Here is a 27,964-nt window from a genome sequence, read left to right as displayed (position 1 = left end):
AGCTTACTGAATTTTCAAAATATTCTAGGGACATGATCCGCTTCACATGTAAGTCAATTGAAACAATCCTGCAGTGGCGCATTTCAAATATAAAGATAAAGGTAAATGTAATCCCCTGTGCAAGCACCAGTCATTTCAGACATTTTCACAGCAGACCATCTTTTCAGTTCTTAAGAAGTTAAACAAAAGAAAAACTGTTAAAAAGATAGCCATAATTACTTTTAGAAATCATTTATTTAAAAACATCAGTGTATGTATGCTATGCTCAGAACCAAAAGGAAAGCAGTTCAGACTATTTATACATGGGAAAAACAAGATCACATCCTAGGGATTTCCATTTTCAGTACTCAGTCCACTATTAGGAGGATCAATGATCAGTCTTGGCTCAATCAGCGCGTTCCAACTTTCGGTTATCTGAAAACAAAAAACATAAGACACCGCAAAATAAGTACATGAAATTTCATGAGTACTGAATGTGTTCAATACTTGTGGTGCAAAAGCATTTATCAAAAACATGAACTTCTACAAAAAAACATTAAGTGAACAAGGCTAGTGCACAATACAAATGCTTTCAGAATTATAGTTTTCCCTTCTATCTCTCTGTGATACTCTGCAGATTGAGAACAAAAGCAAAACAGTAGCCTGTTAAGTATCTATAAAGCCAAAGTGAGAAAATATCTATACTTTATTGTACTGGAGGGAGGGATCTAATATATATATATATATATATATATATATATATATATATATATAGGCGCGTAAACCTCTGTCCTGTAATTTACAACATAGGCTCCAAAACGTGATGCAGCACTCATTTTAGTAGTACTACAGACCCATAGTTTATACCAGGTGCCAATTAAAAAAAAATCAGTGGTAACTATCCAATTCCACTGTGGATACAGCACTCACACGTGAAGTATACCTGCAGAACCTCTACTCCTCAGAATACGCACAGACTGCGCAAAGTAAAATGGAAGGACTGTAGAATCTCCCAATCCCCATCCAGCCACCTTCCCTGTATGCTGCAAACTTGCATCCTGAAAAACAAGTGTTTTCTGCCACAGACATGGAACCATTCCCTACAGACTAAGTATGAAAAGTTTCAGAAGGATTTTTCAAGGATAATCCAGAAGGATTGCCAAAATAAACTGATACGCTACCTTTTTATCCTGAGAAACTGCATACTCTATAGTTTCTGCTCCATCTGCAGACTGGTAAACCAGATCAAACTTTCCAGGTTCTTTTGCCACTAAATACACATTAAAAAAAAGTACTGTTAAAATATTGCACAAAGGTACTCATAATTAGGGCTATAATCTTTATTTAAATACTCCTTTTGGATAAGTAAAAATGTTCCCCGATTAGCAGGTAACAGATTTAGCAGATCTGATATATTAAAAATACTAGCCCTACGCAAGAACAATAAATTACTATGATTATTGTAATGTCAGCACTTTAGCACTGTTTTAAGATAGTGTCTTCTTTATGACATATATATGTAAGCCTTAGGCCCACACCATAAGGAAAGGCGCTCAATATCCTTTTAAACAAATATTTTTAAGTACTGAAGATGGTAAGCATTTCCTCTTATCTCTCATGCAGGGGAGAAAACACGTAAGGTGCTACCTACTGCAGACACATGCATCATCTAAAAAACCAGAAATTCTTCTTGTTTCACACCTAATGTTTTTATTCCACTGCTATATCTGCATTTGAATGAAAATATTAGGTCTGCAAACAAGAATTCCTTTAGCTGAGAAACATGACAGGCAAAGCGCAGAAATGAATGCCAGCAACGAAAGGAACCAATGAGAGCAGTTCTTTGAAGCAGCCAATAGTTGGGTTCTTTGAAGCAGCCAATAGTTGGGTGCTGGGAAACAGTTAAGATGGGAAGAACTGGAGATCTAGTCAGTTACAGTTTGTCAGTGGAAAGGGAGAGAGAGAGAGGAGTTGCTGAAGGGCTAGTTTGACATAAGTATGAATTAAAGATATGTAGAGGCATCAGATATAACTTCCCCTATCTGGGGAACTGAGTGTACAAAGGCATGCCATATTCCAGAAGATTTGTTTGGCCTAGGGTGTAACTAAATTGCAGAGGAATGCTGTCATTATACTTTCATGAGATAAGGTTTTCCTTTATATCCCACAGTTCCTGGTAGATATGTTAATGGTTAATGTTAATACCTCAGTTGTGTATTTTATTTTGGAATCAACTTTGCTCTTGTTTACTTTTAAAAACTGAATAACCTTTTTCCCCCTTAAAAGTTTACCTATTATCAATCCAGGCTTGGCTGGGTTTATAGTTAGGCCCAGACTCTCATCACCACATCCCTTTTAAAAAATCCCATTGTAAAAAAACCCTAGTGTAAAGTGGGAAGCAGGAAACTGGGACAGAAAATCATGTGGGGTGGTGTCTAGCTCCTGGAAAACTGTCACAACAAACTCAAATTATTAACAGACTAAGATTTCTTTAATCAGATGACAGTGTTATTCATGTTACTGACAGTTGGCAGGAATAGAATTTCTATAATTAGTTTGCTGTTAAAACCAGATTAATGTAAGAATTAGTGAGAAATATAAAAGACTTCGAAGGGGATAGAGTATGATGCTCATAAGAACAACAAATATTAATGCTTAGCTATGCAGCTCTATAATACTTACCTGCTGAAAAAGAAAGAATTTCAAGTTCTAGCTGTTTGTTTGTGGGGTTCCAATTGGTTATTTTTGCCTCCTTTAAAAAAAAGTCAGATAAAAAGATAAAAAGTGGTATTGTTCAAGAGCAATTTCCACATTTTGTCTGCCCAGGATGGACACATTTATATACAACAACAAAATGCTGGCAGTGATAATCGATATATCATATATCATGGCATTTCCCATCGGCAGGGTCATGACCCAGCTTCGGGCCAGGGATCTCTGACCACTGGGTTGCGGGGAGACTAAGACAGCGCCCAGGCTCCCCTCCCCATTTAAACACCCACTGGCCAGGTGGGCAGATGGCAAAGGGAGCTCCAGGCTTCCCTCCCCTTTAAACACTACAGCGGGGTGTTTAAATGGGGGCTGGGGAGATCGCCTGCCTTTGCCATCTCCCGGCCAGGCGGGGAGATGGCAAAGGGAGATCCTGGGCTTCCCCACCCTTTAAATACCCTGGTGAGGTGTTTAAAGGGGGGGGGGAGAGAGATCGCCTGTCTTTGCCATCTCCTGGCCAGGCGGGGAAATGGAAAAGGGAGCTCCAGGCTTCCCTCCACCTTTAAACACCTCACCAGGGTATTTAAAGGGGGGGAGAAGGGAGATTGTCTGCCTTTGCAGTATCCCCGCCAGGTGGGGAGACATCATTTCCTGTCTCCCGGCTCCACTCCCAAAGTCTCCTGGCTCTGCCCCCAAATTTTAGTGGGCCAGGAAGGAGTGGTGTAAAAATAACTGGGCCACAGAGGGGGAAAGTCTGGGAAACCCTGATAGATCAAATCAACATATATCAAAGTGAGTTCCAAACATTTCACCACTCTGGTTGCATGAACAAGGAATAGAGGCCAAAGTAACTTCACAGACAGGAGAACCTTGTTTTTTCAGAGGTATAGCCAGGATTTTAAAAGTTGGAGGGCTTTTTCAGAAGTTGGGGAGCACTCTTTCCCATCCACTGCAGGGCTTGTCACTTCTCAGATTTCTTGGGTATGGACAAAAGCGAGAGGATCTGAAAGTGGCCAAGTCGAGGCAGCCAGCCCTAAAACTTTGGAGTCAACAAGGGACCGCACTTTGCATAAAAACAGGTGTGGGGGGGGTCCTTCCGTCACCCCAGCACTTTGCAGCCAGCAGCTCCATCTATTCCCCCCCTCCCTCCCTGGCCCATTCCAGGCAGCCTCCTGCTCCTCTGACTCCCTCCTTTCCACCTGCTGCTTTAATTGCTGCACTGCGCCCTGCTCAGCTCTCCTGGCTCTGGCTGTCGCTTTGCCAGCCCAGCCCAGCCATGGCAGAGGCACAGAGAGAGAGAGAGAGAAGCAGGGTGTTCCAGACCCAGCCTGGAAGATGGGGGCAGTGTCCTTACAAGCCCCTGCCCCATGGCTATGGGCCTTGGTTTTCTCAACAATAAAGATCACCTAACCCAAAGAAACACCAAACCAATGTGTCCCAAAATGCACTGAGAGGGGGAAAAAACCACTACTGTGACAGTGAGGCTCTCTTAGCCTTTCTAGGCCTCAGAAGTTTTTTAGATTGACCTCTAACAGGTGTACGTCAGCCTTCAGCATGAACTATGCCTGCATTTTTTAAAAGATATCTGTAATGTATAGGGTCAGAATGCTCTTTTATGAGAACTGACCTTGCTGCTCGAAACTGTTTTGCCAATTCAGAAGCCAAAATACCTCTTGTTCAGAAAAAGGGATTGTTTTTCAGGTAAGACAGAGAGCCTAAAATGATGGGGGAAAAACCACTGTTCTGACTTAGGGAAGCTTGTTCTTTAATCCTGCAATTTTTAATCATTTAATTTTCTCTTAGGAGAGTTTAAACCAAAGGATTCTCCCCCCCTTTTGGAAGGACAAAAGACCAGTTAGCTCTTATAACTAGGCAGTTACCAATGTACAGCTGACCTAACTTGAGAGTTGTCTGATCTCCTCAAAAGGAACACCTGTGATACTGCACTTGCAGCTTCAATGGCCCAAATTACTAAATGGCCCATATTACAAAAGCAGAGACTCTACAGTAACAAGGCATAGCCCAGGAGCATATAACTATGTAGATGTTGCCCAAGAATGCCTTTATATGGGAACAATGTAGTACAAAAACACACAGAGAGTGTTGTTAGCACAACCCATTTTGCTCTGCTTTTGTTAATTAGCCTAAGAAAAAAGTACAGCAAACCAAGAGAAAAAAACTATCAGTACACTTTTCAAAAATAAAGAAATGCAAGTTATCGATCCCAGCACAGAAAATATTTGTCAGCTGTATTATATTATTATTATTATTATTATTACTTAAAGTTATTAAATTTATAATCCACCCTCCCTCAAAGGGCTCAGGGTGGTGTAAGTCATAAATTAAACATAAATAATTAAACTATAAATAGAAAATAACAAATGGTTAGAACAAATAAAACAGTATAGTTTCTCCCGATAAAAGACGGCATAAATGTAACTTCACTCCCTCCACAGGATAAATTGCATACTGGGATCAATAAGGCCAGATTGAAATCATGATAAAAACTGTTGCTGCCTCAACTGTATATCCACACCCCAGACAGACAAACTGTCACATTTCATCCAAAACTTAAAATCAGCAACTAAGCAACTAAAATCAGCAACTAATTTATGGACGCTCTCTTGGCTTCAGCATTAAGGTACCTGGTCAACATGTGAAGCTTACTAGGAATCATACTGGGTGTTTTGCTTGCTAGGAGTTTAGATAAGATGCTTGTTTAGCAATACTGGTAGCTAACCGTATTGGTGCAAACTAAAATGCTTCGTAACTTAAGCATGCTAAAGGGAAAGACTAACAACATATTACTGGTTGAGGATAGGTAGGCTGGGTCAGAGTCACTGCATACCAGTTCAGAAAACATATTCGTGTAACAGACCCCGAAATTAGTCCATCTTAGAACACTGCATCCTGAAGGCCAGGTGGTTAGGCTGCATAGATGTTCCCCAAGATGCATCATCAGCTACTAAACTTCAACCTGCATTTGACTGAGATCAGACAGAGATCCTCAGTCCTACCTTATTGCCAATTTATTTGAGGACAGGACTGAACCAGACTTTTAAAATATATGGTATTTCCCCAAGCAAATTCATTGCATATATTACCTCAAAAAGCCTTTCAGCAACCCTGAAAGGTAAGCCAGCTTTATTACCTATCATTATTTTAGTATTTAAAAAGATATACAAGAAAATACCAAAATGTGAACAGCAGTACCTTGTACTCAGATACTTCAGGAGTGTAATTTTCAGTTAGTTCCAAAAGCTGTTAAAAGAAAATAAAGTCTTACAATATCAGTCATGCTTGTGGACTTTACAAATGACATCATCCCGCTAAGCGCCTGTCTCCACTCTGCTCCATTAAAACATTGATTCCCAGTAACCAGTTCCTGGGACTCAGAATGATCCATTTGGTCTTCACTAGTAATCTGATTTAAATCCCAACCTCTTGAAACGACTAAGGGCTGGTTAAGAGCATAGATGGATCCATGAACCTAAGGATGCACAACTGACACAGAACAAATAAATGAAGACTTTCGTACTATCAATCAGGGGAAAAAACCCTCTCACTCACTCACATTCCCCCCTCCCCATGAATTCTGCTAGGGGTGAGATGGAGACAAGTCCCAGCAAATGTGGGCAGGGAAGGGACACTATATATAAGATCCCAGGTTCAGTGCCTGGCATGCTGAGTTACAGCACTGCAGGATGCAAGACTGGTGAAAACTTCTGCCTGAAACTAGGAAGAGCTGCAGATGATCAGATGAGACTATACTGAACTGACTGAAACAACTATTTGACCAGGCATAAAATATTTAAATCCTGACCACCATTACCTTTCATTTAGGGGGAGTTGGTTGGTTCCCACACAAACATAAGCGTCTCACCAATAGCTTCTCTCACAAGACGCATGTACACAAGAACCACTTGTTCTAGCTGTTTGTGACTGAATCAGCACCCTCAGGAGAAATAATGGTGAGATCTTCAACCTGGCAGCTGTTTTCCATTTTGGAAGTATAACTAGTTTCTTTTTGACAGCTTATGGAACTGAAACATTTTCATTTCTAGTATAAGTTACAAGTTAAAATAATTTGCCTGAGAAGCTGTGCAGTCTTTTGGGACTTCTTTAGACAAGCTTTCCAATTATATATACAATATACACAAGCTTTCCGATGATATATACAAAACCTATTTTTCTTTAGCAAGGTTAACAGACATCAAGAAGCAATCTGTTAAATTTCCTTCTAGGCTACCTTTCTCAAAGAGATTCACATAGCCAACACTGTGTAGGCTATAACAGCAAGCATGCCATCTTTGAAGAATCACAGTTCCCATGCTTTGTAAGCAACACATTCACTGGCAGGTTTGGTAACAGCATACCAGAACTAAGCTAATAATCCAAGTATGTATGTACATGAAACTATACCTCACTTAACAAAACATACCAACAAAATGTGCAAACACAACACACCTATGTAGGTTAATTCTAGCCACCAGCATTGCTATGCCATGTTTTAACCAACAACTGGCACATGCTGCAAACACCAATTCAAAATTTCATACCTTAAAGGCTATTTTCTCTCCTACTTGTGGGGGAGCAGCTAACAGAGGCAGTGTACTATAGTCTTTCTTCGGAACTTCCACTGGATTCTATTAAACAATTATTAGAGACATCATTAGAGATTAATCCCAATTAAATACATTAATGAAAAGGGATAGGAGATTTTTAAAAATGTCAAAACTGTGAGGGACTTTCCCTATTCAGAAGCACTATAACTCTGATTTCCAGATGGCAGGGCACATGAGGAGGTGGAAATCACCATCAGGGTCTCCTGGCCAGCATCCAGAGGCATTTATACGGCTAATGCTAGAAACAGAATGCCCCACTATGTGGACTATGGTCTGATTCAACACGGCAACTGTGGAAGGGGGTAGGAAGAGTATCTAATGGAGGATACTGTTATATTTGTGGTTACATGTGCCATACACCTTGTTTACTTTTAATTTTGTGATCTATGTTTATTTAATAATGGTTTGTCACCAAACATATTGGGTATCAGTGAAAGCAAGCAGTGCTCATCAGACTCACCTGGATAATAACTGAAGTGTTGGTTGCTGCTTCATTTAACTGCTTTTGTTTCTGGTATTCACTGCTGTAATTAAAGAAAAAAGGACTTTCTCCCCTCCCTCTTCCCCTGGCCACCCCACGACACCCACGAACCCTAGGTCCTCTCCAAAAGGTGATTTCACCTCTCCCACGTCCCCTTCCAGCATCATTTGGGCTTGTAGTAAGTCCACAAGTAATAGCTGGCAGTTTTTTGCCACTATTTTCTCTCAAGGACTGACTCAATATAGTATTTGTCCTGGTCCTCTTGGCAGTGCAAGTCTCAGATTCGGAACTATCAGACTCTGAAGAGGAAGTTTCTGGTTTGGTCTTTGAAATCAGGCCTGATACAGTTCCTTGTCTGTTACTGGGTATTTTACATTTCAAGCTACTGCTCTGCTGCTGTTCCTTTTCCTCTGAACTGGAATCAGAATTCGAACTAGAGGACTGACCCCCAGCCTCCTTACTTTTTGCTGGCTTAGGCAAATCTCCAACTTTAGGCTTAGCAGCAAGTTTACAGGCAGAAGTGGGTTTCACAGGAGAATCCTCACACTGAGATTTCTGTGTGTGCTGTGCTGTCACCTTAGTTTTATGTGATAGCATTTGTTTGGTGCATGCAACACTATCATCACTGTCAGATGAAGTAAACGATTCACTTGAGGTTCCATCTTTCTTTGTGCTGGGTTTTGCAACTGTATTTTTCGTTGCTGAAAGTGTCTTTTGTGAAGTGTTCTTTGCTTCAAGTGTTTGTGCTTTTTGCTTATTGAGTTTGTTCTCTGCCACTTGCTTTTTCTCCTGGCTGACTTGATTTTTAAGTTTTCTGGAATGAGAAGTACTGCCATCACTTTTGCTGCCCACAGCATAATCTCTTTCTGTCATCTTTTTCCTTTTTTCCTTACGTTTTTTAGAACCCTGATTTGCACTGTTTTCTTCCTGGCTAGAAAAGTTGTCAAGGCTCCTCTTACTCTTCTTTGTTGTTCTGTGCTGTTCATCTTCTCTGTTAGAATCCTCTGCCTCCAACTTTTGCCTCTGTCGCTTCCTCTCTTTTTTTGAAGGGATTGTGAAACCATTGGTAGTTGCACTGTAACTGTCTTCTCCAATAACCTCTTCCAATTTAACTCTGTCAAGAAAACACACAAAAACAATTAAGAGTATATGTATTATTCTAAGAATTAATACATCATTAATACATCAGTAATACACCTTTAATCTGTTCTACAAAGATGTATGCAAATCCTATTGATTAGCAGAAATGTCTTCTTGCTAGTCCAGCTGTCTTAAGAACTAATAGTGCTCTGTGGACAGCTAGCAATCCAATTTCATCCATGTCTATGTGCAACTACATTCAGTGTGGCTTACTCCCAAATAAATATGCACACAACATATCCCAATGCTATATATGACGACTTGGAATATAGTGCACCAAGTCCATTGGAGCTTATTGCCAAGGAACATCCTAATCATGTGCTGACTTAGGCACATGCACAAGTCCATTGGTTTCTCCATGTTAAAAAAAACAAAAACCACCCAACCCGGGAGAGGGCAGAGTTGGGGAGGGGAGGGGCCTCAACAGGGTATAATTCCACAGAGCCCACCCTTCAAAGCAGTCATTTTCTCCGGGGAAGCTGATTTCTGCTAGCTGGAGATCAGCTGTAAAAGTAGATCTCTAGGTCCCACCTGGAGGCTGGCAACCCTAAAACCCCTAATTCGGGAATGCGATCTCATAAAGTATTATACAAATGTTTATGGTATTACAAAGTGCTAACCAGGTTCCCCCCGCCGGTTAACCTTTCCCACCCATCCTCTATCCTTTTTCCCCTCTGGGCTCGGCCTTCCCGCGCCTTCCTTTGAGGCGCCTTCGAAGGGTTCCCACCTGAGAGAGTCGTTATCCCGCACGAGCCGTGCACTTTCCGTTGGCGGCAAAAGAGCCCCGTCGAGGAAAAGGCTGAGTTTGGCGCGGCGGCTGAAGCCGAACTTATCCCGAATGAGGCTGCTCAAGTCGGTGACAAGGCGCACTTGACTCGGCTCCAAAAGCAGCCAACACAATCCACAAGTCGGGCTTCCCGGGGGCGGATAATCAAAAAGCAGCCGTACTCGCACCGAGCCCTGGCCACTCGCAAAGGCCGCCGCCATATTGGGAAAAAAACATGAACAGCTACGGCGTGCTGCATTGGACAAAGTAAATGAAAGAGGACGCACTCCGGGCGTGCGTGTTGGGAAACAGGATTTCGCGGGCAGCGCCCTCTGTCGGCGATGACGATGAATTGTGATGTTCCGGATTCTAGACACTATAAAGCAAAGGTTGATTTGACGATAACGGTAATTGTTGTTGCTAGTATGTTTCTCTTGAGCTGTACCTAGCCAGGCTAACGTTTCTCACCCCCCCTTACATCCTAGCTGACCCCTTGTGGTTTTCAGGTCAAGAGACGTTCAGAGGTCGTTTGCTACTGCCTGTCTCTGTTTAGCAATCCTGGACTTCCCAGGCAGTCTCCCATCCAGGCGCTAACTAGAGTCAACCATGCTCAGTTTCTGAAATCTGACAAGCTCAGGGTATCTAGCAGATTTTTTTGTTTTTGTGGAACCATTTACATAACAATAAACTGGGGTCTTATGACGCCTTAAAGACTAACTTTTTAATTTGACATTAAATTTCATGGTTTGTACAAACTTACAATGGAATAAAGTCTTGTTAGCCTTTAAGGTGCCCCAAGATTCTTGCTTAATTGTTGTAGTAGATTAACATGGTTGTTGTGGTGGAAAGTACTAACAAGTTGCACCAGGCCTGTAGCTACAGTGAGGCCCAGGCCACTTCATTCAAACCCCTCCCTCTTCTATCTGTATGACCCCTCCATTGGAGGGCCTCCAATCTGCCTCCTTTGCTTATCACCACTTGCACCTGCTCTGAACAAATACAGCATTACTACTGTAGCACTGCTGCCAGTCTCCTCTCTGCTGTTTCACTCAAAACAAGCTGCAGCCAGAGGCAATGGGGGTCTTGGAATCTAAGGGGGGCAGCCTTTTGGGAGGGTGGGAAGAAGGCTTCACTTTTGCCTGGCTAGAGAGGACAGCAGGGATGTGCTTCAGATTGACACAGTGTGGGGGGGAAGCCTACTTGCAGCCTGATCCCCCTGGAAGGTTTACTGAGACAAATGGGAGGGGGGGGGTGCTGTCACTTTACTTGAGAAGCAGAAAGTGTTTAGGACCAAACCAGGTGGTCCCCTGGCCCCCTCAAACAAAAAATGTTGCTGTGGCCCCACCAAATGTGAAATCCTGGCTACGGCGCTGAGTTGCACCCAAATATGGCCTCCTCTTAGGGTTTTCAAGGCAACAGGTGTTCAGAGATGGTTTGCCATTGCCTGGCTTTGTGTTGCGAGCCTTGTAGGCTTTGGCCGTCTCTCATCCAAATACTGACTGGGGCCAGACCTGCTCACATTCCAAGATCTGGGCTATCTGGCTCACAGCTGCTACTGTGGACACTCTGGAATTACTGATTTAACAATTTCATCACTCTGTTAAACATGCTGTCTTTTCTTGTACTCCTAGCATGGTTTCATTATTAAATTATGCTTTCAAGGCTGAAAAGTGGCCCAGTTGGATAGCCACCATGGTGTAGCAGCATCCCCCAAAGTGGTGCCCTTTCCTGGTGCCTGCCAACTGGTTTTTTTTTTAAGAAAGTGGGTGGGACCAAGTGGGGATTTGCCCAAACAGGGCTTCTAATTGGCAGTGCTGATTGAAAGGAATCAAGTTAAATAAGGCTTCTGCCTGAAATGTTGAAGAGTTACATGCACAATCTCTTTTCCTGCCATCTTGTGGTTGGCTGTGCCTCCTATGGTAGCCATCTTATTTTTGTGCCCACTGTGTCAGAATTCTAGAGGTGCTCACAGGCTCAAAAAGGTTGAGGACCACTGGGTTAAATTGTGGGAAGGGACTAGACTCAACTCATCACTTAACCATGAACCCCCCAGAGAAACACTGGATCCGCCTCTTTCTCTCAGGCTCTGAGGAGAAGTTGCTTGGCATTGTGTGTATTGGGAGGTAAAGCTAATGAATGATGGAGGAAATGCTCCTATGCATTTCATAATGTTATGAAGCCTAACCTACTTTTCAGCACCCCTCTCATGGATTGCTGCCTTGTCGTTGCAAGAGGGCTTGCGTGGTTCAATGAGGCTGTGGGCTATGCCATGTAGGGCCACCCAAGATGGACAGGCCATAGCTGAGAACCCAGACTAAATGTGATCCATTGGAGAAGGAAATGGCAAGCTGCTCCAGTATCCTTGCCAAGAAAACCCCATGAACAGAAACAAAAGGCTAAAAGATATGGCGCTGGAAGATGAGCTATAATAATAATAGATTTTATTTATATCCCGTCCTCCCCGGCTAGGCAGGCTCAGGGCGGCTAACAACATGTCCATACAACAATTATACAAACTTTTAAATCAACATTAGTCTTAAAATCATTCTAGTTTAAAATTGACATTAAATTAACAATAGGCATTTCTGGTGCTATTCTGCTATTCTGGAAGATGAGCCTCTCAGGTCAGAAGGTGCCCAATATGCTACTGGGGAAGAGCATTTCACAGAAACAGTGAAGCGGCTGGGCCAAAGTTGAAAGGACGCTCAGCTGTGGATATGTCTGATGGTGAAAGAACAGTCCGATGCTGCAAAGAACAATTCTGCATCAGAACGTGGAATGTAAGATCTATGAATCAAGGTAAGCTAGATGTGGTCAAACAAGAGATGGCAAGACTGAACATCAACATCTTGGGAATCAGTGAATTAAAATGGACGGGAATGGGTGAATTTAACTCAGAGGATCACTACATCTATTATTGTGGCCAAGAGTCCCATAGAAGAAATGGTGTGGCCTTTATAGTTGAGGAAGGCAGTAATGGGATACAATCTCAAAAATGACAGAATGATCTCGGTCCGTATCCGAGGCAAGCCATTCAATATCACAGTAATCCAAGTCTACGCCCCAACCACCGATGCAGAAGAGGCTGAAGTGGACCAGTTCTATGAAGATCTACAACACCTTCTAAAATTAACACCAAAAAAAGATGTCCTCCTCATCATAGGGGGCTGGAATGCCAAAGTAGGAAGTCAAGAGGTGACCGGAACAACTGACAAGTTTGGCCTTGGAGAACAAAATGAAGCCGGGCAAAGGCTAATAGAGTTTTGTCAAGAGAACAAGCTGGTCATAGCGAACACCCTCTTCCAACAACCTAAAAGGCGACTCTACACGTGGACTTCACCTGATGGGCAACACAGAAATCTGCAGTCAAAGATGGAGAAGCTCCTTACAGTAAGCAAAAACAAGACCTGGAGCTCACTGTGGCTCAGATCATGAGCTACTCATCGCAAAATTCAGGCTTAAACTGAAGAAAACTGGGGAAGCCATTAGGCCATTCAGGTTTTACCTTGATCACATCCCTTATGAATATACAGTGGAGGTGAAGAATAGGTTTAAGGAACCAGAGTTGATAGAGTGCCTGAAGAACTATGGATGGAGGTTCATGACATTGTACAGAAGACAGCATTCAGCACCATCCCAAAGAAAAAGAAATGCAAGAAAGCAAAGTGGCTGTCTGATGAGGCTTTACAAATAGCTGAGGAAAGAAAGAAAGCGAAAGGCAAAGGTGTAAAGGAAAGATTCATCCAACTGAATGCAGATTTCCAGAGAACTGCAAGGAGAGATAAGTAGGCCTTCCTGAAGGAACAATGCAAAGCAATAGAGGAAAATAATAGAAAGGGAAGGACGAGAAATCTATTTAAGAAAATTGGAGAAATCGAGGGAACATTTCGTGCAAAGATGGCCATGATAAAAGACAAAAATGGTAGGGACCTAACAGAAGCAGAAGAGATCTCAGTGTCCCAGACAACCATGACAGTGAAATCGATGACCTTGAGCCAGACATCCTGGAGTGTGAAGTCCAATGGGCTTTAGAAAGCATTACTAACAACAAAGCGAGCGGAGATGATGGTATCCCAGTTGAGCTGTTCAAAGTCCTAAAAGATGATGCTGTTAAAGTGATGCACACATTATGTCAGCAAATCTGGAAAACACAACAGTGGCCACAGGATTGAAAAATATCAGTTTATATTCCAATCCCAAAGAAGGGTAATGCCAAGGAATGTTCAAACTATCGCACCATTGCACTCATTTCACATGCCAGCAAGGTCATGTTAAAGATCCTACAAGCTAGACTTCAGCAGTACGTAGATCGGGAACTACCAGAAGTTCAAGCTGGGTTTCGGAGAGGTAGAGGAGCTAGAGATCAAATTGCCAACATTCGATGGATTATGGAGAAAGCACAGGAGTATCAGAAAAACGTCTTTTTCTGCTTCATTGACTACGCTAAAGCCTTTGATTGTGTGGATCACAACAAACTGTGGCAAGTCCTTAAAGAGATGGGAGTACCAGACCACCTCACATGTCTCCTGAGAAACCTGTATAAGGGTCAAGAAGCAACTGTCAGAATGGGATATGGAACTACTGATTGGTTTAGAATAGGAAAAGGAGTTCGACAAGGATGTTTATTGTCACCCTGCTTATTTAATTTATATGCAGAGTACATCATGCAGAATGCTGGCCTGGATGAAGCACAAGCCAGAATTAAGATTGCTGGGAAAAACATCAACAACCTCAGATATGCAGATGACCCTATTCTAATGGCAGAAAGTGAGGAGGACCTAAAGAACCTCTTGTTGAGGGTGAAAGAGGAGAGCACAAAAGTAGGCTTGAAACTCAACATCAAAAAAGCTAAGATCATGGCATCTGGCCCCAACACACCTTGGCAACACACCTTGGCCAGCGCAGAAGAATAGATGCTTTTGAGATGTGGTGCTGGAGAAGACTCCTGAGAGTCCCTTGGACTGCAAGAAGATCCAATCAGTCAGCCCTAAGGGAAATCAACCCAGACTGTTCTCTGGAAGGTCAGATGCTGAAGCTGAAGCTCATATACTTTGGCCACCAAATGAGAAGGGAGCACTCCCTGGAGAAGATCCTGATGCTAGGAAAGACAGAAGGCAAACGAAGAAGGGGACAGCAAAAGATGAGATGGCTGGACAGTGTTACTGATGTAACAAACACGAATTTGAGCAGACTTCGGAGGATGGTGGAGGACAGGAGGGCCTGGTGTGACTTTATCCATGGGGTCGCAAAGAGTCGGACTCAACTGTGCGACTGAACAACATTTTACAGCACGTTTATTTCATTTGTCACATTTATAACTTGCCTTTCTCACTGAGACTCAAGTTGGATTACAAAATATTTTTTAAAAAAAAATTCAATCAAACAGCATACGACATCCAGTAACAATGCAACAAGACTAGGATTAGGAATAGGATTAGAGAAAAGAGGGAAAAGTGCAAACAGGAAACTGTCTAAGGCAAGTCATATCCTAAAACAATAAAGGGAGTGGAGTACAAAGGTAGAAGACGGCACAATGAAAACAGTGGGGATAAAAATCTAAGAATTATAGTAGGAATATGGTTTTTCAAGGCAAGTGACATGCATTGTGGCGTTTTGAATCCAGACACTTCATTCTAAGAGCTCCCCTATGGTAATTATTCCTTGTAAGTGGTATACAAAGGGATAGGGTGCAACCTCTCTCTCTTGAGGAGCTAATTTTTTATGTCCAGGGAGTTTTCACACTAAAAGAGGGATTTCCCACCCCACCTGTAGTCTGAAGTGGCCCAGCCTTTTCCCTCACTTTATTCTGTAGCATGCATCTAACCCCAACTTAATTTATGTTGGGAATCCGAGCTGAGAGCCCGCTTAGAAACATCAGTTTCATCCATCCAGCCATGCAGGCATCCAACCAGCATTAACAGCAGGGCGCGTGTGAGCAAGAACAAAAAGTACCGCTCTGCGCACAGTTGTGAAATTCTCCCCTCAAACTCTGCCAACTCGACACATCCAGGCTCCTGCAACCTGAAATAAAGCAGCCGCCGGCTTTTGGATAGCAGTGCCGGCAACCCGCCATAGTACGAGTCTCTTATGCAGAGAATCACACCTGCAAGACGTCCAACAGGTTCACATCAAGCCTCTCTCTGTCCCCCACCCACTCCCCCCTTCTGTAATTTGCTTTAGAAAAGCCTGCAACGATTTGCTGCCAAATATGCACCTGAAGAAATGAGCTCATAAAAGCGTATGTTGTTGCTGGTATTAAAGGTGCCCCTGGAATTCGGTTTTAAAAGACCGCCACCCCACCAGCTCACAATGCGAAATATGTACAACGATCACGTGTCGAGCCTTGGGGGGAGTGGCCGTGGGAATGCTCCGGCTGCACTTCCCCGGAGGAGGCGGAAAGAGGGCGCCGCTGGGCAGCACGAGTGCCTGCCAGTTCCTTCACTAATCCCGGCTCCCCGCCACTTCCCTCTTTGAAAAGCAGCTGACTAGAAGCCGGAGTCATATGATTCCGACCGTGGAACTCCCCAGATACTCGCAGAGATGGTAGCGAAGCAGTGCCTGGCGGTGATGCTGCCGCTGCTGCTTTCTCTGGTGGCTTGCAGTTCAGGTGGGTTCCAAAAGTACACGAACGTTGCCGGGAGAGGGGACAGGTTTATAAAGGAAGTCTTTGGGTAAAGCCTATAATGGATAGCTTCGCTTGGATCTTTCAAATTCAAGTATGTGAGAGTGTAGTTTCACTTCCTCCGGGGAAACAGCTTGCTTTTTTAAAAAAGGCTTCATGAAGCAGAAGTTTGTGTCCGGTCTGCTGGTTTCGTTGACCTGACAAAACTGTCTCTGATGGTTCCCATGTGGGTGTTTGCTTAGTGCTACATTGGGGGCAGGGGGGAGAAGAGTCGGTGTCACTGGCACTATTTGAAACAGGCAGCTAGTCAAAATCCTTGCTTGTGTTGGTTTTGCTTTCCTATGAGCCCTCCAGGTGACTAGATGCAAAAGGAAATATCCTGAATCTGTGGCACGGAACTGGGTGGAACAATGCCTGGGAGGCTGTGTATGGGACCGGGCATCCCTAGTATAAATCTCTTCTATGCTCAAACCAGGGTCCTTTACCATTCAATATGAGGGAAGTTAAGTTGCTTACTTTACAGGGCTGGTAAAAGTTACAAAACAACATCTGTGAAGTGCCTTATGAATGATGCTGAGTATTATTACAAGCTGGGGGACTGTGAAGAATTGAAGGGGGAGTGTCATAAATGATTTGGAAGCTTCTTCCTTCTACCTAACTCTCCTTCTCTGGGGTTCTATAAAGTAGGGCTTGATCAGCACAGTTTCCCCCATCACTCTCTTTCCCTTTCTTTTATCTGGCTCTCTGGCCAACTTCCATTCTTCTGGGCCTCTTGTAGGATGTGGTGGAAAGTGGCATCAAATCGTAGTTTACGGCGACCCCTCATGGGGTTTTCAAGGCAAGCAGCATTCAGCTGGGAGGCTCTGTGCGGGACTGGGCATCCCTAGTATAAATCTCTGCTATGCTCAAACCTGGGGTTTCCTCAGTGGCCTCCCATCCAAGTGCACTTCGCTTCCAAGGGCTGGCAAAACTGGGCTAGCCATCCGGATTAGAACTCTTGTAGCAGGTTTGGTCCTTAACCGTCTCTGTGTTGCCAGGATGCTTTTCTTTTTGTTCATTTACTGTCATTAAAATGAAAGACATAACTGGGAGGTCTCCCTGAGTATGTAGTAACTCCTTCCTTGGCTGTGGATTTTTAAAATTTTACAGCTTTCATAAATGGCTTGAGCCACCTGATTGCCTAGATGTGTAAGAAAGATGAGATTTCAGTGGATGCTGCCTGCACCATTGTTGCTGGCTCTATACTGATTACAATTTCCTCTGACACCTATTTTTTTAACTGCAGGGATGCTGCTCGTGCCTGTATTTAACTTGCAGCTCCACATTCTATTGGTGTAACACTGTCATGTGCTGCTTAGAAGTAGAGTGCTGCCCTCTGTATGAACATTCTAGTTCTGGATCTTCAACTGAAGTCCAGGACATTTTTGCTGAAAAATAGATTCAATTCAAATGAATGGGATCTATTTGTAAACTACTTTGTATAGGGACACGTCCTATTAAAATCAATGAATCTCAAACTAGTTCCATTCCTGCGTTTTGCATGTCAATACTGAAGCTGGAGGCTATTGTCTGATTCTAGCAAGGTGGCTGAATGATCTTTCTGTCATGTAGTTAGATTTAGGCCCAGGGACAACTTTAATAACTGCTGAAACAGAAGGGCCATTGTGGTTTACAGCAGAGCAAGAGGGAAACAGCTACTCATTTCAGAGAAGCCCAGGTTTCATGGATGCAATATTTAATTAAGCCACAAGAAAACCCATTGAGGTCTGCACCTTAAAGGATTATATGTTTGAATGAAATTAAGGAGCTCTGGTCATTTTTAATTATTTGTGCTGATACCCTGCAAAAAGCATGTCTTTGGAAAAGTTAGGTTTGGCAACAGACCTGGGGGGAAAGCTATCTTGTCCCTTTAACAGAGGCTTAATGGGATGCCATTTACCAGGTGATGTGATTTGCCCCCATGCCCTGAAAAGCATCAGCTGCCCACTTCCACATGTTGGGCATCCAAGGCCATAACCAGAATTTTTGGGGGGAGGGGGCTCTGGGGAGCTGGGAGGGGAGCTAATTAAATTGATTTAAATTAAGTTGATGCTGTTGAAGGGGTTAGGGTCATTGGAAACCCCCCCCCTTCCCCAGCAGAGTTGGGTTTAGAGTGGAAAGATGGACAGAGTGAGAGAGCAAGAGGTGACAGCAGCAGAGCTCAGGACTGTGGGGAGCACTCAGCGCCCTGCCCCATTGCTGCAAGCATTGTGTTGCAACTGGACTGGCCATTCACACTCTCCAATGGCCCGGGGCAGCTGAGGCTGCCGCTCTTTTCCCCTTCTCCCATTGCTTTGGTGCCAAGAATAAAAAGGAGTGTGATGGAATGAGGCAGAGAGGCCAGCAGGCACTGCAGCTGCTCTCTGAAGCACCTTCCAAGTCTCCCCCCTCCCCCCCCCCCCGCTCTGCCATCAGCTCCCTGGGAAGCCGTGGAGGAGGGCAGTTAGGGGAAATGGGAGCTCACCTTTGCCTTCTATCATAATGGACCTCAATGAGCAAATGGCACACCTCTTGGGGGTGAAGGGATACTCACATTAGAAGCACTGCATTTTAAAAAGGGCATGGAGCCCTCTCTGCTGCACCTATGCCTTATTTGCCAAAAATGTATATGCACAATGTGTACTAGCTTGCAGGCAAGGCAGAATCGTTCAAGTCCAAGGTTGGGGGTCCAGACATTAGGCAAAGCAGAGTCAGTAGCTTAGCATCTATTAAACTTGTTGCATCAATGCTTAACAAACTTTCTTGGCCGGTTTTTATAGCCCCATACCTAAGGGTCATGCTTGCAGCCATCTATATGAAGTAATTCTGCAACTACTCATCTTTGTTATCAGCAGACAACTGATGTTAAGCCAGGAGGAGTACACTTCGCTGTCTTGTCTGTATCTCTGTTCTCATCCTCCATCTGCTGTGCTCTGTGGGTGATACTGGTGGGCTGGGAATGGCCAATTGAGGCTCACCTGCTGAACCAGGACAGGAGGGTGTTGGTGGCTCTGCACCAGCTGTTGGCTGTGAATCATGACAAGCCTGCTGCTCATTTCCTGCTGGTCAGCTCCTGTTAACTCAAGGTTGGCTACACGAGGCTCCTCTTCTCCTGAGGAGTCCTTGCTATCGCTGAGCCCTGGCTGACCCACGACCAGGGCTTTTTTTTGAGCAAGAACACACAGCAACTCAGTTCTGGCTGGCTTGGTCTCAGTGGGTGTGGCCTAATATATAAATGAGTTTCTGCTGCAAAACAAGGGTGACATCAAGGGTGTGTGGCCTAATATGCAAATGAATTCCTGCTGGGCTTTTTCTACCAAAAAAGCCCTGCCCACGACACAATACTTACAAAGCTGCCCTTTTAAATTAATATAATTGGGATTTCAAAGAACACTAACAGTAAGATTAGCCTTTTTCATGGCAGGAGTTTTACAGTTTATTGTGCAAGAGGTAGATATTTAACAGCAATAATTTATCTCTCCATAGAAATGCAGTCATGTACAGAACGAAGCAGCTGTTAGAGGCCAAGTAGGGGGGGAAAGGTGACGGCATTACTAGGGAGTAACTCCTTCTCCACCCAGCTGTAGGTGTAGGCCTGATTTCAGCAGACTGCTGTGTCATAAGTTTCTGGAGAGTCGTGTCCTACATCTTTCACAATCCACCAACAGGAGAATGAGTTTGGAAGCTCCATGAGATAGGACAGCTCTTGTGTAGGAATTGTTTTCCACACATAGCACTGCTCATCTGCTCATATATATTTCCACAATATAACCTGGAGACTCATTTATCTCTTAGTAAGTTTCAATCCCATCTTTCTTCCAAGGAGGGTGGCATTCAAGATCCTTCCCTTGACCGTTATATTTTCACTGGAGATTTGAACCTGGGTCTCCCTTGTCCTATTCCATGACAATAGTCTAACCACTACACTGCTCTGTCTCTCCCCTGACTTCTTCAAATCTTGGTGCTTTCTCCCACCCTGTCCCTTCTCTTCTGTCTGCAGGAAGGAGGGTGGGCAGTGGGACCCGGGGACAAAGGAGCAGAAAATCTAAAGACATAGGAGGATCTCTGCGTCCCTAACTGGTGGCGGCCAACATGGAAGTGTCAGCTGCTTATATGTGAGCAGGAACCAGATACTACCTATTACAATCTCATAGAATACGGGGATTTTGGCATACAACTTGTCCTCCAAGGATAAGAAAAACTGCACAACGAAAATCTCATCTACACAGTTATGGAAGGTGCAGGGGCAGTGGCAGGATCAGCATTGAGGGGTACCTGCTAAGACCTGCAGCCTGGCAGAAGATCTCGTCCTGGCTGGAGATGCTGACTTTTTCTCCCACTTTGCAGTAGGAGAAATGTCTCAAAGCAAAGAGCGAGAGATTGAGCTGTGATTAATTATCACGTATCAGGGGGTATAGTATAGCCAGGAGAGTCAAATATTGTCTGGCAGCCTGAAACTCTCTAGCTCTTATTGTGTCGAGCTAGGTTTGTTTTTTGGGCTGATTCAAGGTCACCCAGCTGACTTCTTGTAGAGGAGTGGGGAATCAAACCCTGTTCTCCAGATTAGAGTCCACCACTAAACCAAACTGTCTGTGGTTCCTATTCTAGATACTGGCCCAGAGGCCCTTGCCATTCCTGTTGCTTGCCCATTATAGACCTGAGAGTATCAGCTGAGCTCCTCAGCAGTTGGAAGGGGCAGAAGGGAGCTGTGATTGGATGGAGGGTTAGAAAGAAGGTGTGATGGTGGGGTTCTGGTTGGTTACTTTTCCTGTGGATTCAGAAGTACGGCCTGTTATGATACTGGAAGGGAGGAATGGAGCTAATATGTATCCCACAGATGGGCTTTATTTCTGAGTCACAGTGCTTAAGGATAGATCCAAGTGGGCAGCTCACAATACCTGATCCCCTCGTCTGATGAAGTGTGCATAAGAGAGTACACGAAAGCTTATGTTCTGAATAAAAATTGGTTGGTCTTAAAGGTGCAACTTGACTAGTTCTTAAGGAGATCAAGGGTGAAACAGAATGTCATTGTACTTTCAGGGTGTAAACAAAACAGTGCTTATTGCCTCTGAGAGAAACTGGCACATACTCAGGCCTAAGATAAGGATTGATAGAGATCACCTAGCGGAAGGTTTGTGGGCAGACTTATGCCCTCAGTCTTCTCTGTGTCAAATAGCTGCGGGCTGCTTCTGCCTTCCCCTCTCCTCTGCTTACTGTTTTGACGAATTGTCTGGCACTGGGGATGAGCTAACTGCCCACTGAATGCTGCCTCATTCAAGGCTGATGCTCACTGCTTTAATTTTTTTTTAAGTCACAGAATCCTTGAAGACAAAACAATTTATCTGGAGTTTTCTTTGAAACAAAAACAAGTGTGAATCTGTAGTGCTTTAATTAAGGGGGAGGAGACTGACAATCTTAGCTTTCTGTGTATTTTTAAAGAGCAACCAGGACTTTTTTGGCAAGAACTCATTTGTATATTAGGCCACACCCTCTGATGTTACCATTATTTCACACAGGGCTTTTTGGTAGAAAAAGCCCAACAGGAACTCATGTACATATTAAGCCACACACCCTGACACCAGGCCAGCCAGAACTGCGTTCCTGTGCATTCCTGCTCAAAAAAAGCCCTGAGACAACTAATCAGCAGCAGACATACCATTTTATTCTGCAGTGCAATATCATGATATAAGGTTGCCAGCTCTGATTTGGGAAATTCCTGGAGGCTTGGGGGGTACAGCCAGGGGAAAGTGGGATTTGAGGAGGGGAGGGACCTCAGTGGGTGTAATCCATAGAGTCTGCCCTCTAAAGCAGCCATTTTCTCCAGGGGAGTAATACAAGATAACCACCGGAAGCAATAAAACGTTCATGCAAAGCATGTAAACATGCATTTTTAGTGAAGTAAAACAAAAATAAAACTAAGGACCACTGAACATTCTTGAAATTTTTCCCACAAAGTCTCTCAACAGTCACAAATATGATAACCTCTTCAAATAGGACTTAATGAAGACGTGGGTGAAGTCTTTAAATTCTTAGTGTTCCACTCGTGATGCTACAGAGAGAATAAGGAACTGCTTTTAAAAGGACTCCTCATGGTTTCAATAGTTCTTCATCATCCTCTTTCTCCCGATGTTATACGGAGCCACAGCTCTACTCCTTACAACATGGATCCACGCATGCTCTAATTTGCTGCTACCAGCTCTTCTACTGGCCGATAGGAGCAAATTAGAGCATGTGTGGATCCATGTTGTAAGGAGTAGAGCTGTGGCTCCGTGTAACTTCGAGAGAAAGAGGAGTCTTTTTAAAAGCGGTTCCTTATTTTCTCTGTACCATCATGAGTGGAACACTAAGAATTTAAAGACTTCACCCACGTCTTCATGAAGTCCTATTGTCAGACCCAGAGGCAAGGAAAAGACAAATATAGTTCAAGATCTTTATTCCAGCATCATGAACAGATACAGGCCTTGTCGGAACTGGCTATCCCGCCAGTTCCTCACCCTTATAAACCTTTGCCTTAACCGTTATAATTCAAGCCAAGTGCACCAAGCTAAAGCAGGGGATTTTGTGCGAGTTCTTTGCTATTCTCTCATCACCTCAGGTGTCCGTTATCAGTCCCCTGGTTACATCTCCAGCTCTCTTGACCTTGGTTGCATAGTAACTAGCCAGTTCCCAAACATGCCACCCTCCCTTCAGATAAGCAGCAAGATGCTTCAAAGCTAGCATAGCAAAGCACAGCATTAGCATCGTATAATTGGATACATATGGCAAGAGGAACAGACTGGAATAAAACAAAATGGAGTGACTTTGACACCTATTTGAAGAGGCTATCATTCTTTGTGACTGTTGAGAGACTTTGTGGGGAAAATTTCAAGAATGTTCAGTGTTCCTAAGTTTTGTTTTTGTTTTACTTCACTAAAAACACATATTTACACGCTTTGCGTGCAAGTTTTATTGCTTCCGGTGGTTACCTTGTATTGCTTATCTTCACACCGGCTCCAGTTGTATTTACTATTTCCTCTAGGGGAGCTGATTTTTATTGACTGTATACCAGCTGCAATTCCAGGAGGTCTCCAGGTCCCACCTGAAGATTGGCAACTTTGGATGGGAAGCATTGTGCCGGTTGAATTAATTACTACCTGTCATGAAGATATTACAGACATAAACCATTTAGTGTGGGGGTGGCCACTGTATCCTCACTATGGTGTGAGGCTCACTGGGCAACACTGGAGACATCATTAGCTCTGAGCGTAATGAAACCTCTTTTGGAGAGTAGATTAATGGCAGCTTATGTGAGAGCTCTCTCAACCTCACCTACCTCACAGGCAATACTGCCTCTAAGCTGTGGAGTCTTGTGAGCAAAAAGTCTACTTGGTGAGCTATTGGCATTAAAGTTGTGAGCTACTGCGTAAATTAGTTTGCTCTGGTCCATTTTTCCTGAGCTAAGACAGAAAATGTGTGAGGTGGAGGCTAAAAAACTGTGAGCTGGCTCACACTAACTCAGCTTAGAGAGAAAACTGCTCACAGGGTGTCTGTTGTGGGGGAAGAAGATAAAGGATATTTTGTAAGCCATTCTGAGACTCTGATTTAGAGAGAAGGACGGAGTATAAATCTACGGTCGTTTTCTATATGGTGGGGTGCCATTTATGGAGAAGAGAGCAGTTTCATTCTCCCCTGCATGGGCATTCCTCAATACATTTGTAGCCAGATTGTCGGGTCTACACTGACTTTCATTGATCTTTTCTTTTAGGCTTTCTCCTAAAGGAACCAAAAGAACCCAAGCAGGCATGGGGGTATGTCCCTGTCAGAAGCAATGCAAGCATGTTCTGGTGGCTGTACTATGCAGACAACTCTGCCAAGAATTTCACAGAACTTCCTCTTATCCTGTGGCTTCAAGTAAGTTCAGTATAGGAAGTGATTTGTAAAAGAATTGTGCAGTCTTCATTTGGCAGCAGGCTGGAGCGATGCCCAGAAGTGCTGATCTTCTAAAAAGGAAAACGTCATGCTCATTCCCTTTGTTCTCCACCCTAATCCTAAAATATGTGCAAGCAGCAAAGAAAAATGCTGCAAATGCATCCCACCTCTGTGTCAATTATGCCCTGGATCCAAACAGGATTGTGTTTGCTTAGTTAAGAACATAATAAAGTTGGAAAGAACAATGACAAGTTCAGTCCCAGTATATCATTTTTCAGGGTTCAGCATTCTATCCCAACTGTTCTTCTTGTAATGGTGGCAGGAAAAAAACTCCACGAATGAGATGGTACTTTAAAGAAGTTATGAGCAACAAAAGAAATAGACAAATCTTTGCCCCAGAGAGCTTACGATTGAAATGATGCTGGTGGAGGAGACAGCAGATGGTGGGAGGAAAGAGAGAGCGAAGCAAGAGTAAAAAGGAATTGACTGAAAACTAGGTTACCAGTTTTTCAGCTGGCCCCAGTTGACCAACAAAGCTCTTTGCAGCATAACATGAAATGCCACCCCTTGGTGATTATTACAAGTCACAATAGGAGAAGGCTAGTTGGAAAGTTGGGAACCATTTGTGTACCATCCCTTGAGCTTCCTGGGAAAGTTCCCAGCAAGCCCCTGATGGCCAAGAGCAAGCTGAGCCGAGTGATCCCAGAAGTGTTGCCTGGCTTAGATTGGAAGGCATGGAGATGCTGGCCACAGGTGTTGGTTCACCTGTTTGTTGTCATTGCTGCAGCCCAACTCAGAGTGAAGCAGTCATTATGGTGTTGCTTTGCTTAAAATTGCAGCTTGCTCCAGGACTATGTCTGCATCCTAGTCCTCGGCCCTGGTCTTCATGATGGGGCTTCTAAACAGATGGAAACTTTGGAGCATTACTTATTAGAATGAGGTACCTTTTGCAGTATTAAGGATATGTGGATCACTCCTCTTCTCTGTGATAATGAGGGGTTGTCAACATCAAATAAGGTTAAAAAACTCTTGGCAGGTGTGGATTTAGGAGTTACATTGGTGGTAGCCAAATCTGTTGCTCACGTCATTAAATGTAAAGGACCTCAAGCACAGTAATTGGTTGGTTATTTAAGTTGTTCTTTTTGTTGATATTGTATCTAGTGTGACATTGTTCAAGGTATAGGCTATCTGAGCGGTATCATTAAAGCCATTAAAGTGTCCGAATCGCATGTTCCTGATGGCTGGCCCTGACTTAGCTGCAGTATTCTGGACTAGCTGCAGCTTCTGAACTTGGTAGCCCCAAGTACACTCTTGGGATTTCTGAGGCAATCACATTTCCTTTCAGCCATGGGCTTATTGTGTAAGACCCCAGCCTCCTTTTCAAGAGAAGAACAGTGGCAAACAAGTGTATAACTATACAGCTCTTCTGATTCCCCCCTTCTATGTTCTCATCTGCCTCATTTAATAGGGAGGCCCAGGGGCTTCAGGCTGTGGATATGGAAACTTTGAAGAGATTGGCCCTTTAGATGCTGATCTGAAACCACGAAGGACCACTTGGGTATGTGTCATGGCTTATCGCTCAAACATTCAGCTATTTTCCTAACCATCATTTTCCCCACAAACATGTGATTAAGCCGGGGGGAGGGGAGGGGGGGAATGCATGCTCTGTGCTATTTACGATGACAGCTCTTTCAAATTATGATTTTTAAATTTAGTTGGTCATATATTAGTGCATTTTTTTTTGTTCTCATTTGTTTCTTTCTGTCCATATAATGCATTTGGATATTTTCCCCACTTTTTCTTCCAGTCACCAATCTTGCCACCTTTGAGAGCCAATTTGGTGTAGTGGTGAAGAGCGGTGGACTCTAATCTGAAGAACTGGGTTTGATTCCCCACTCTCCCCCCCCCCCATGCAGCTAGCTGGGTAACCTTGGGCCAGTCCCAGTTCTCTCAGAACTCTCTCAGTCCCACCTGCCTCACAGGATGCCTATTGTGGGGAGAGGAAGAGATGGAGATTATAAACCACTCTCAGAGTGAAGGGTGAGGTATCAATCCAGCCCTTCATTTTCTTTTCAACTGGCCCCATTGCTTCATCTTCCATGGATGTCATGGAGAAGCTTTTGTTACCATTCTTACTGGTTTTGTTTGTTTTGTTTCCACTTCCTGTTAATATGTCAGTGGTGCTGTATTGTATAACCAGGAAAGGGAACCTTAAAAGTCAAACTGTACCAACACCAAATATATAACATCTGCATCCTTAAAAATCTTCTCTAAAAACATAAATGTTGCATGTGGAAAACAGCTTCTAAGGACACTCTGTTAACAAACCAGCAAAATTATTATTTTTTAAGCAGCTCATAGGAACTTCAGAGGGTCTGAGTTTGTTTGCTGCAAAATTCTGGGCTCAATCCACAACCCTGTTTTGATCTATTGTAAAGGGATCTCTTAATCTCTTAGGTGCTCTGCATGTTGACTGATTTGATTTTTAGCCCGCTTTGCCATGAACGGGTTCAGGATGGGGTACTATATAGTCATAACAATAAAAATACGTATAAACAAGATCAAAACTATCCACATCAAAACCATTGTTGCCAGTGTGGCTGATCCTGCTTTCCTTTTGTGGCACAGTTGCAGGCAGGAAGTGTGCTGTTCATTGATAACCCTGTCGGCACTGGCTACAGCTACGTTAATGACAGCAGTGCGTATGCCACAGATCTCTGTATGGTCACGTCGGATATGATGGTCGTTCTTAGAAGATTCTTCAGCTCGAGAACAGAATTCCAGGCAAGTGTGACCATTTGTTCCGTTCTCCTTAGGAGATAAAGAATTGCTTAATGAATGTCACCTGTGCAGGCCCTGACCAGGCACAGGAAGGATGCTGTGGTGTGCACCTTCCAGCCATCCCTGCTTGGGAACATCTATATGTGACAGACGGGGTTATTTGTCATTTTGCAGGATTGCCACAGTGCCATAACTAGCATTTAGCACTTGAACCTGGAATTCTGAGGCCAGGACTGTGTGTTCTGGCTGCCTTAAACAGTAATCCTTCTCCCCCACCACCCAAAATTTCCTCTAATGTTTTGTAAGGTGAAGTGTGGGTGTCTTTGTGCTTCCCCTACCCCTGCAAGTAGCAGGAAGTGTGGTGGAATGGCATTCTAGCCCCAAGAATCTCCCATCAAAATAGCACGTGTGTGAGTTGTTAAGCTTCTAGGTGTGGTGGTGATTATACTGAAATGCACTGAAAAGTCTAAAAATCTCTGAGCAGATCCGGGGAAGAACCTGGGGATATACACAGCACTCTGTTAGATGTGTGCTTCTTCATGTTTGTTGCACTAAATTCAGCATTTCAGGCTATCTTAAGAAAAATGTGCAGGAGCATAATTTATGTGATGGGTTTGTTAAGCCTCAAGTAGTTAGATTCTGGGGTGGAAGAAATGGATGAAGGTTTTAATTGGTGGGTGGTGGTGAGTGAATAAAATGCCCAGCACTCAAAGCCTTTATGGGGCTTCCCTTGCAGACAATCCCCTTCTACATCTTTTCAGAATCTTATGGTGGGAAAATGGCAGCTGCCATTGCTTTGGAACTTCATAAGGTAAAACAAATCCTTTCTTGATAAAGACAATAGACTCTTACTTGGTTACATGTTGTTGTTCTGTGACTCAGAGGAGATGGACATTAGGGTGGGTGGGCTCCTGCTACTCCACTTAGTTAAGATG

The 27,964-nt window shown here is 43.7% G+C and overlaps 2 protein-coding genes across 2 annotated transcripts in view; one reads left to right on the top strand and one right to left on the bottom strand.

The window, feature by feature from the left end:
• Positions 1-215: 215 nt before the first annotated feature.
• COIL (coilin) lies at positions 216-16,116 on the bottom strand. Its single transcript, XM_060253434.1, has 8 exons — positions 15,915-16,116; positions 9,662-10,076; positions 7,774-8,908; positions 7,248-7,334; positions 5,902-5,949; positions 2,662-2,731; positions 1,161-1,249; positions 216-414 (listed from the first exon to the last, which is right to left on the bottom strand). Exons 2-8 carry the CDS (start codon positions 9,919-9,921, stop codon positions 325-327), a joined length of 1,779 nt encoding a protein of 592 aa, XP_060109417.1. The 5' UTR covers positions 9,922-10,076; positions 15,915-16,116; the 3' UTR covers positions 216-324.
• SCPEP1 (serine carboxypeptidase 1) overlaps positions 16,046-27,964 on the top strand; it is a 27,506-nt gene continuing 15,587 nt past the window's right edge. The window contains exons 1-5 of the mRNA XM_060253435.1: positions 16,046-16,307; positions 24,085-24,230; positions 25,717-25,806; positions 26,877-27,032; positions 27,766-27,840. Of these exons, the coding sequence (XP_060109418.1) occupies positions 16,241-16,307; positions 24,085-24,230; positions 25,717-25,806; positions 26,877-27,032; positions 27,766-27,840 (534 nt within the window). The 5' untranslated portion in view covers positions 16,046-16,240. The remainder of the gene's footprint in view (positions 16,308-24,084; positions 24,231-25,716; positions 25,807-26,876; positions 27,033-27,765; positions 27,841-27,964) is intronic.

The sequence above is a fragment of the Heteronotia binoei genome, chromosome 13, assembly GCF_032191835.1.
Source record: "Heteronotia binoei isolate CCM8104 ecotype False Entrance Well chromosome 13, APGP_CSIRO_Hbin_v1, whole genome shotgun sequence".
NCBI classification, from domain to species: domain Eukaryota; kingdom Metazoa; phylum Chordata; class Lepidosauria; order Squamata; family Gekkonidae; genus Heteronotia; species Heteronotia binoei.
This window is presented reverse-complemented; position numbering and strand designations above follow the sequence as displayed.

Coding starts and splice junctions, on each gene's coding strand:
- COIL (XM_060253434.1), bottom strand. CDS start 9,921: ATGGCGGCGGCCTTTGCGAGTGGCCAGGGCTCGGTGCGAGTACGGCTG. Junction 2,732..5,901: donor CTGAAGTATCTGAGTACAAG/GTACTGCTGTTC, acceptor TTTTTTTTAAAG/GAGGCAAAAATAACCAATTG. Junction 1,250..2,661: donor AATTCTTTCTTTTTCAGCAG/GTAAGTATTATA, acceptor ATGTGTATTTAG/TGGCAAAAGAACCTGGAAAG.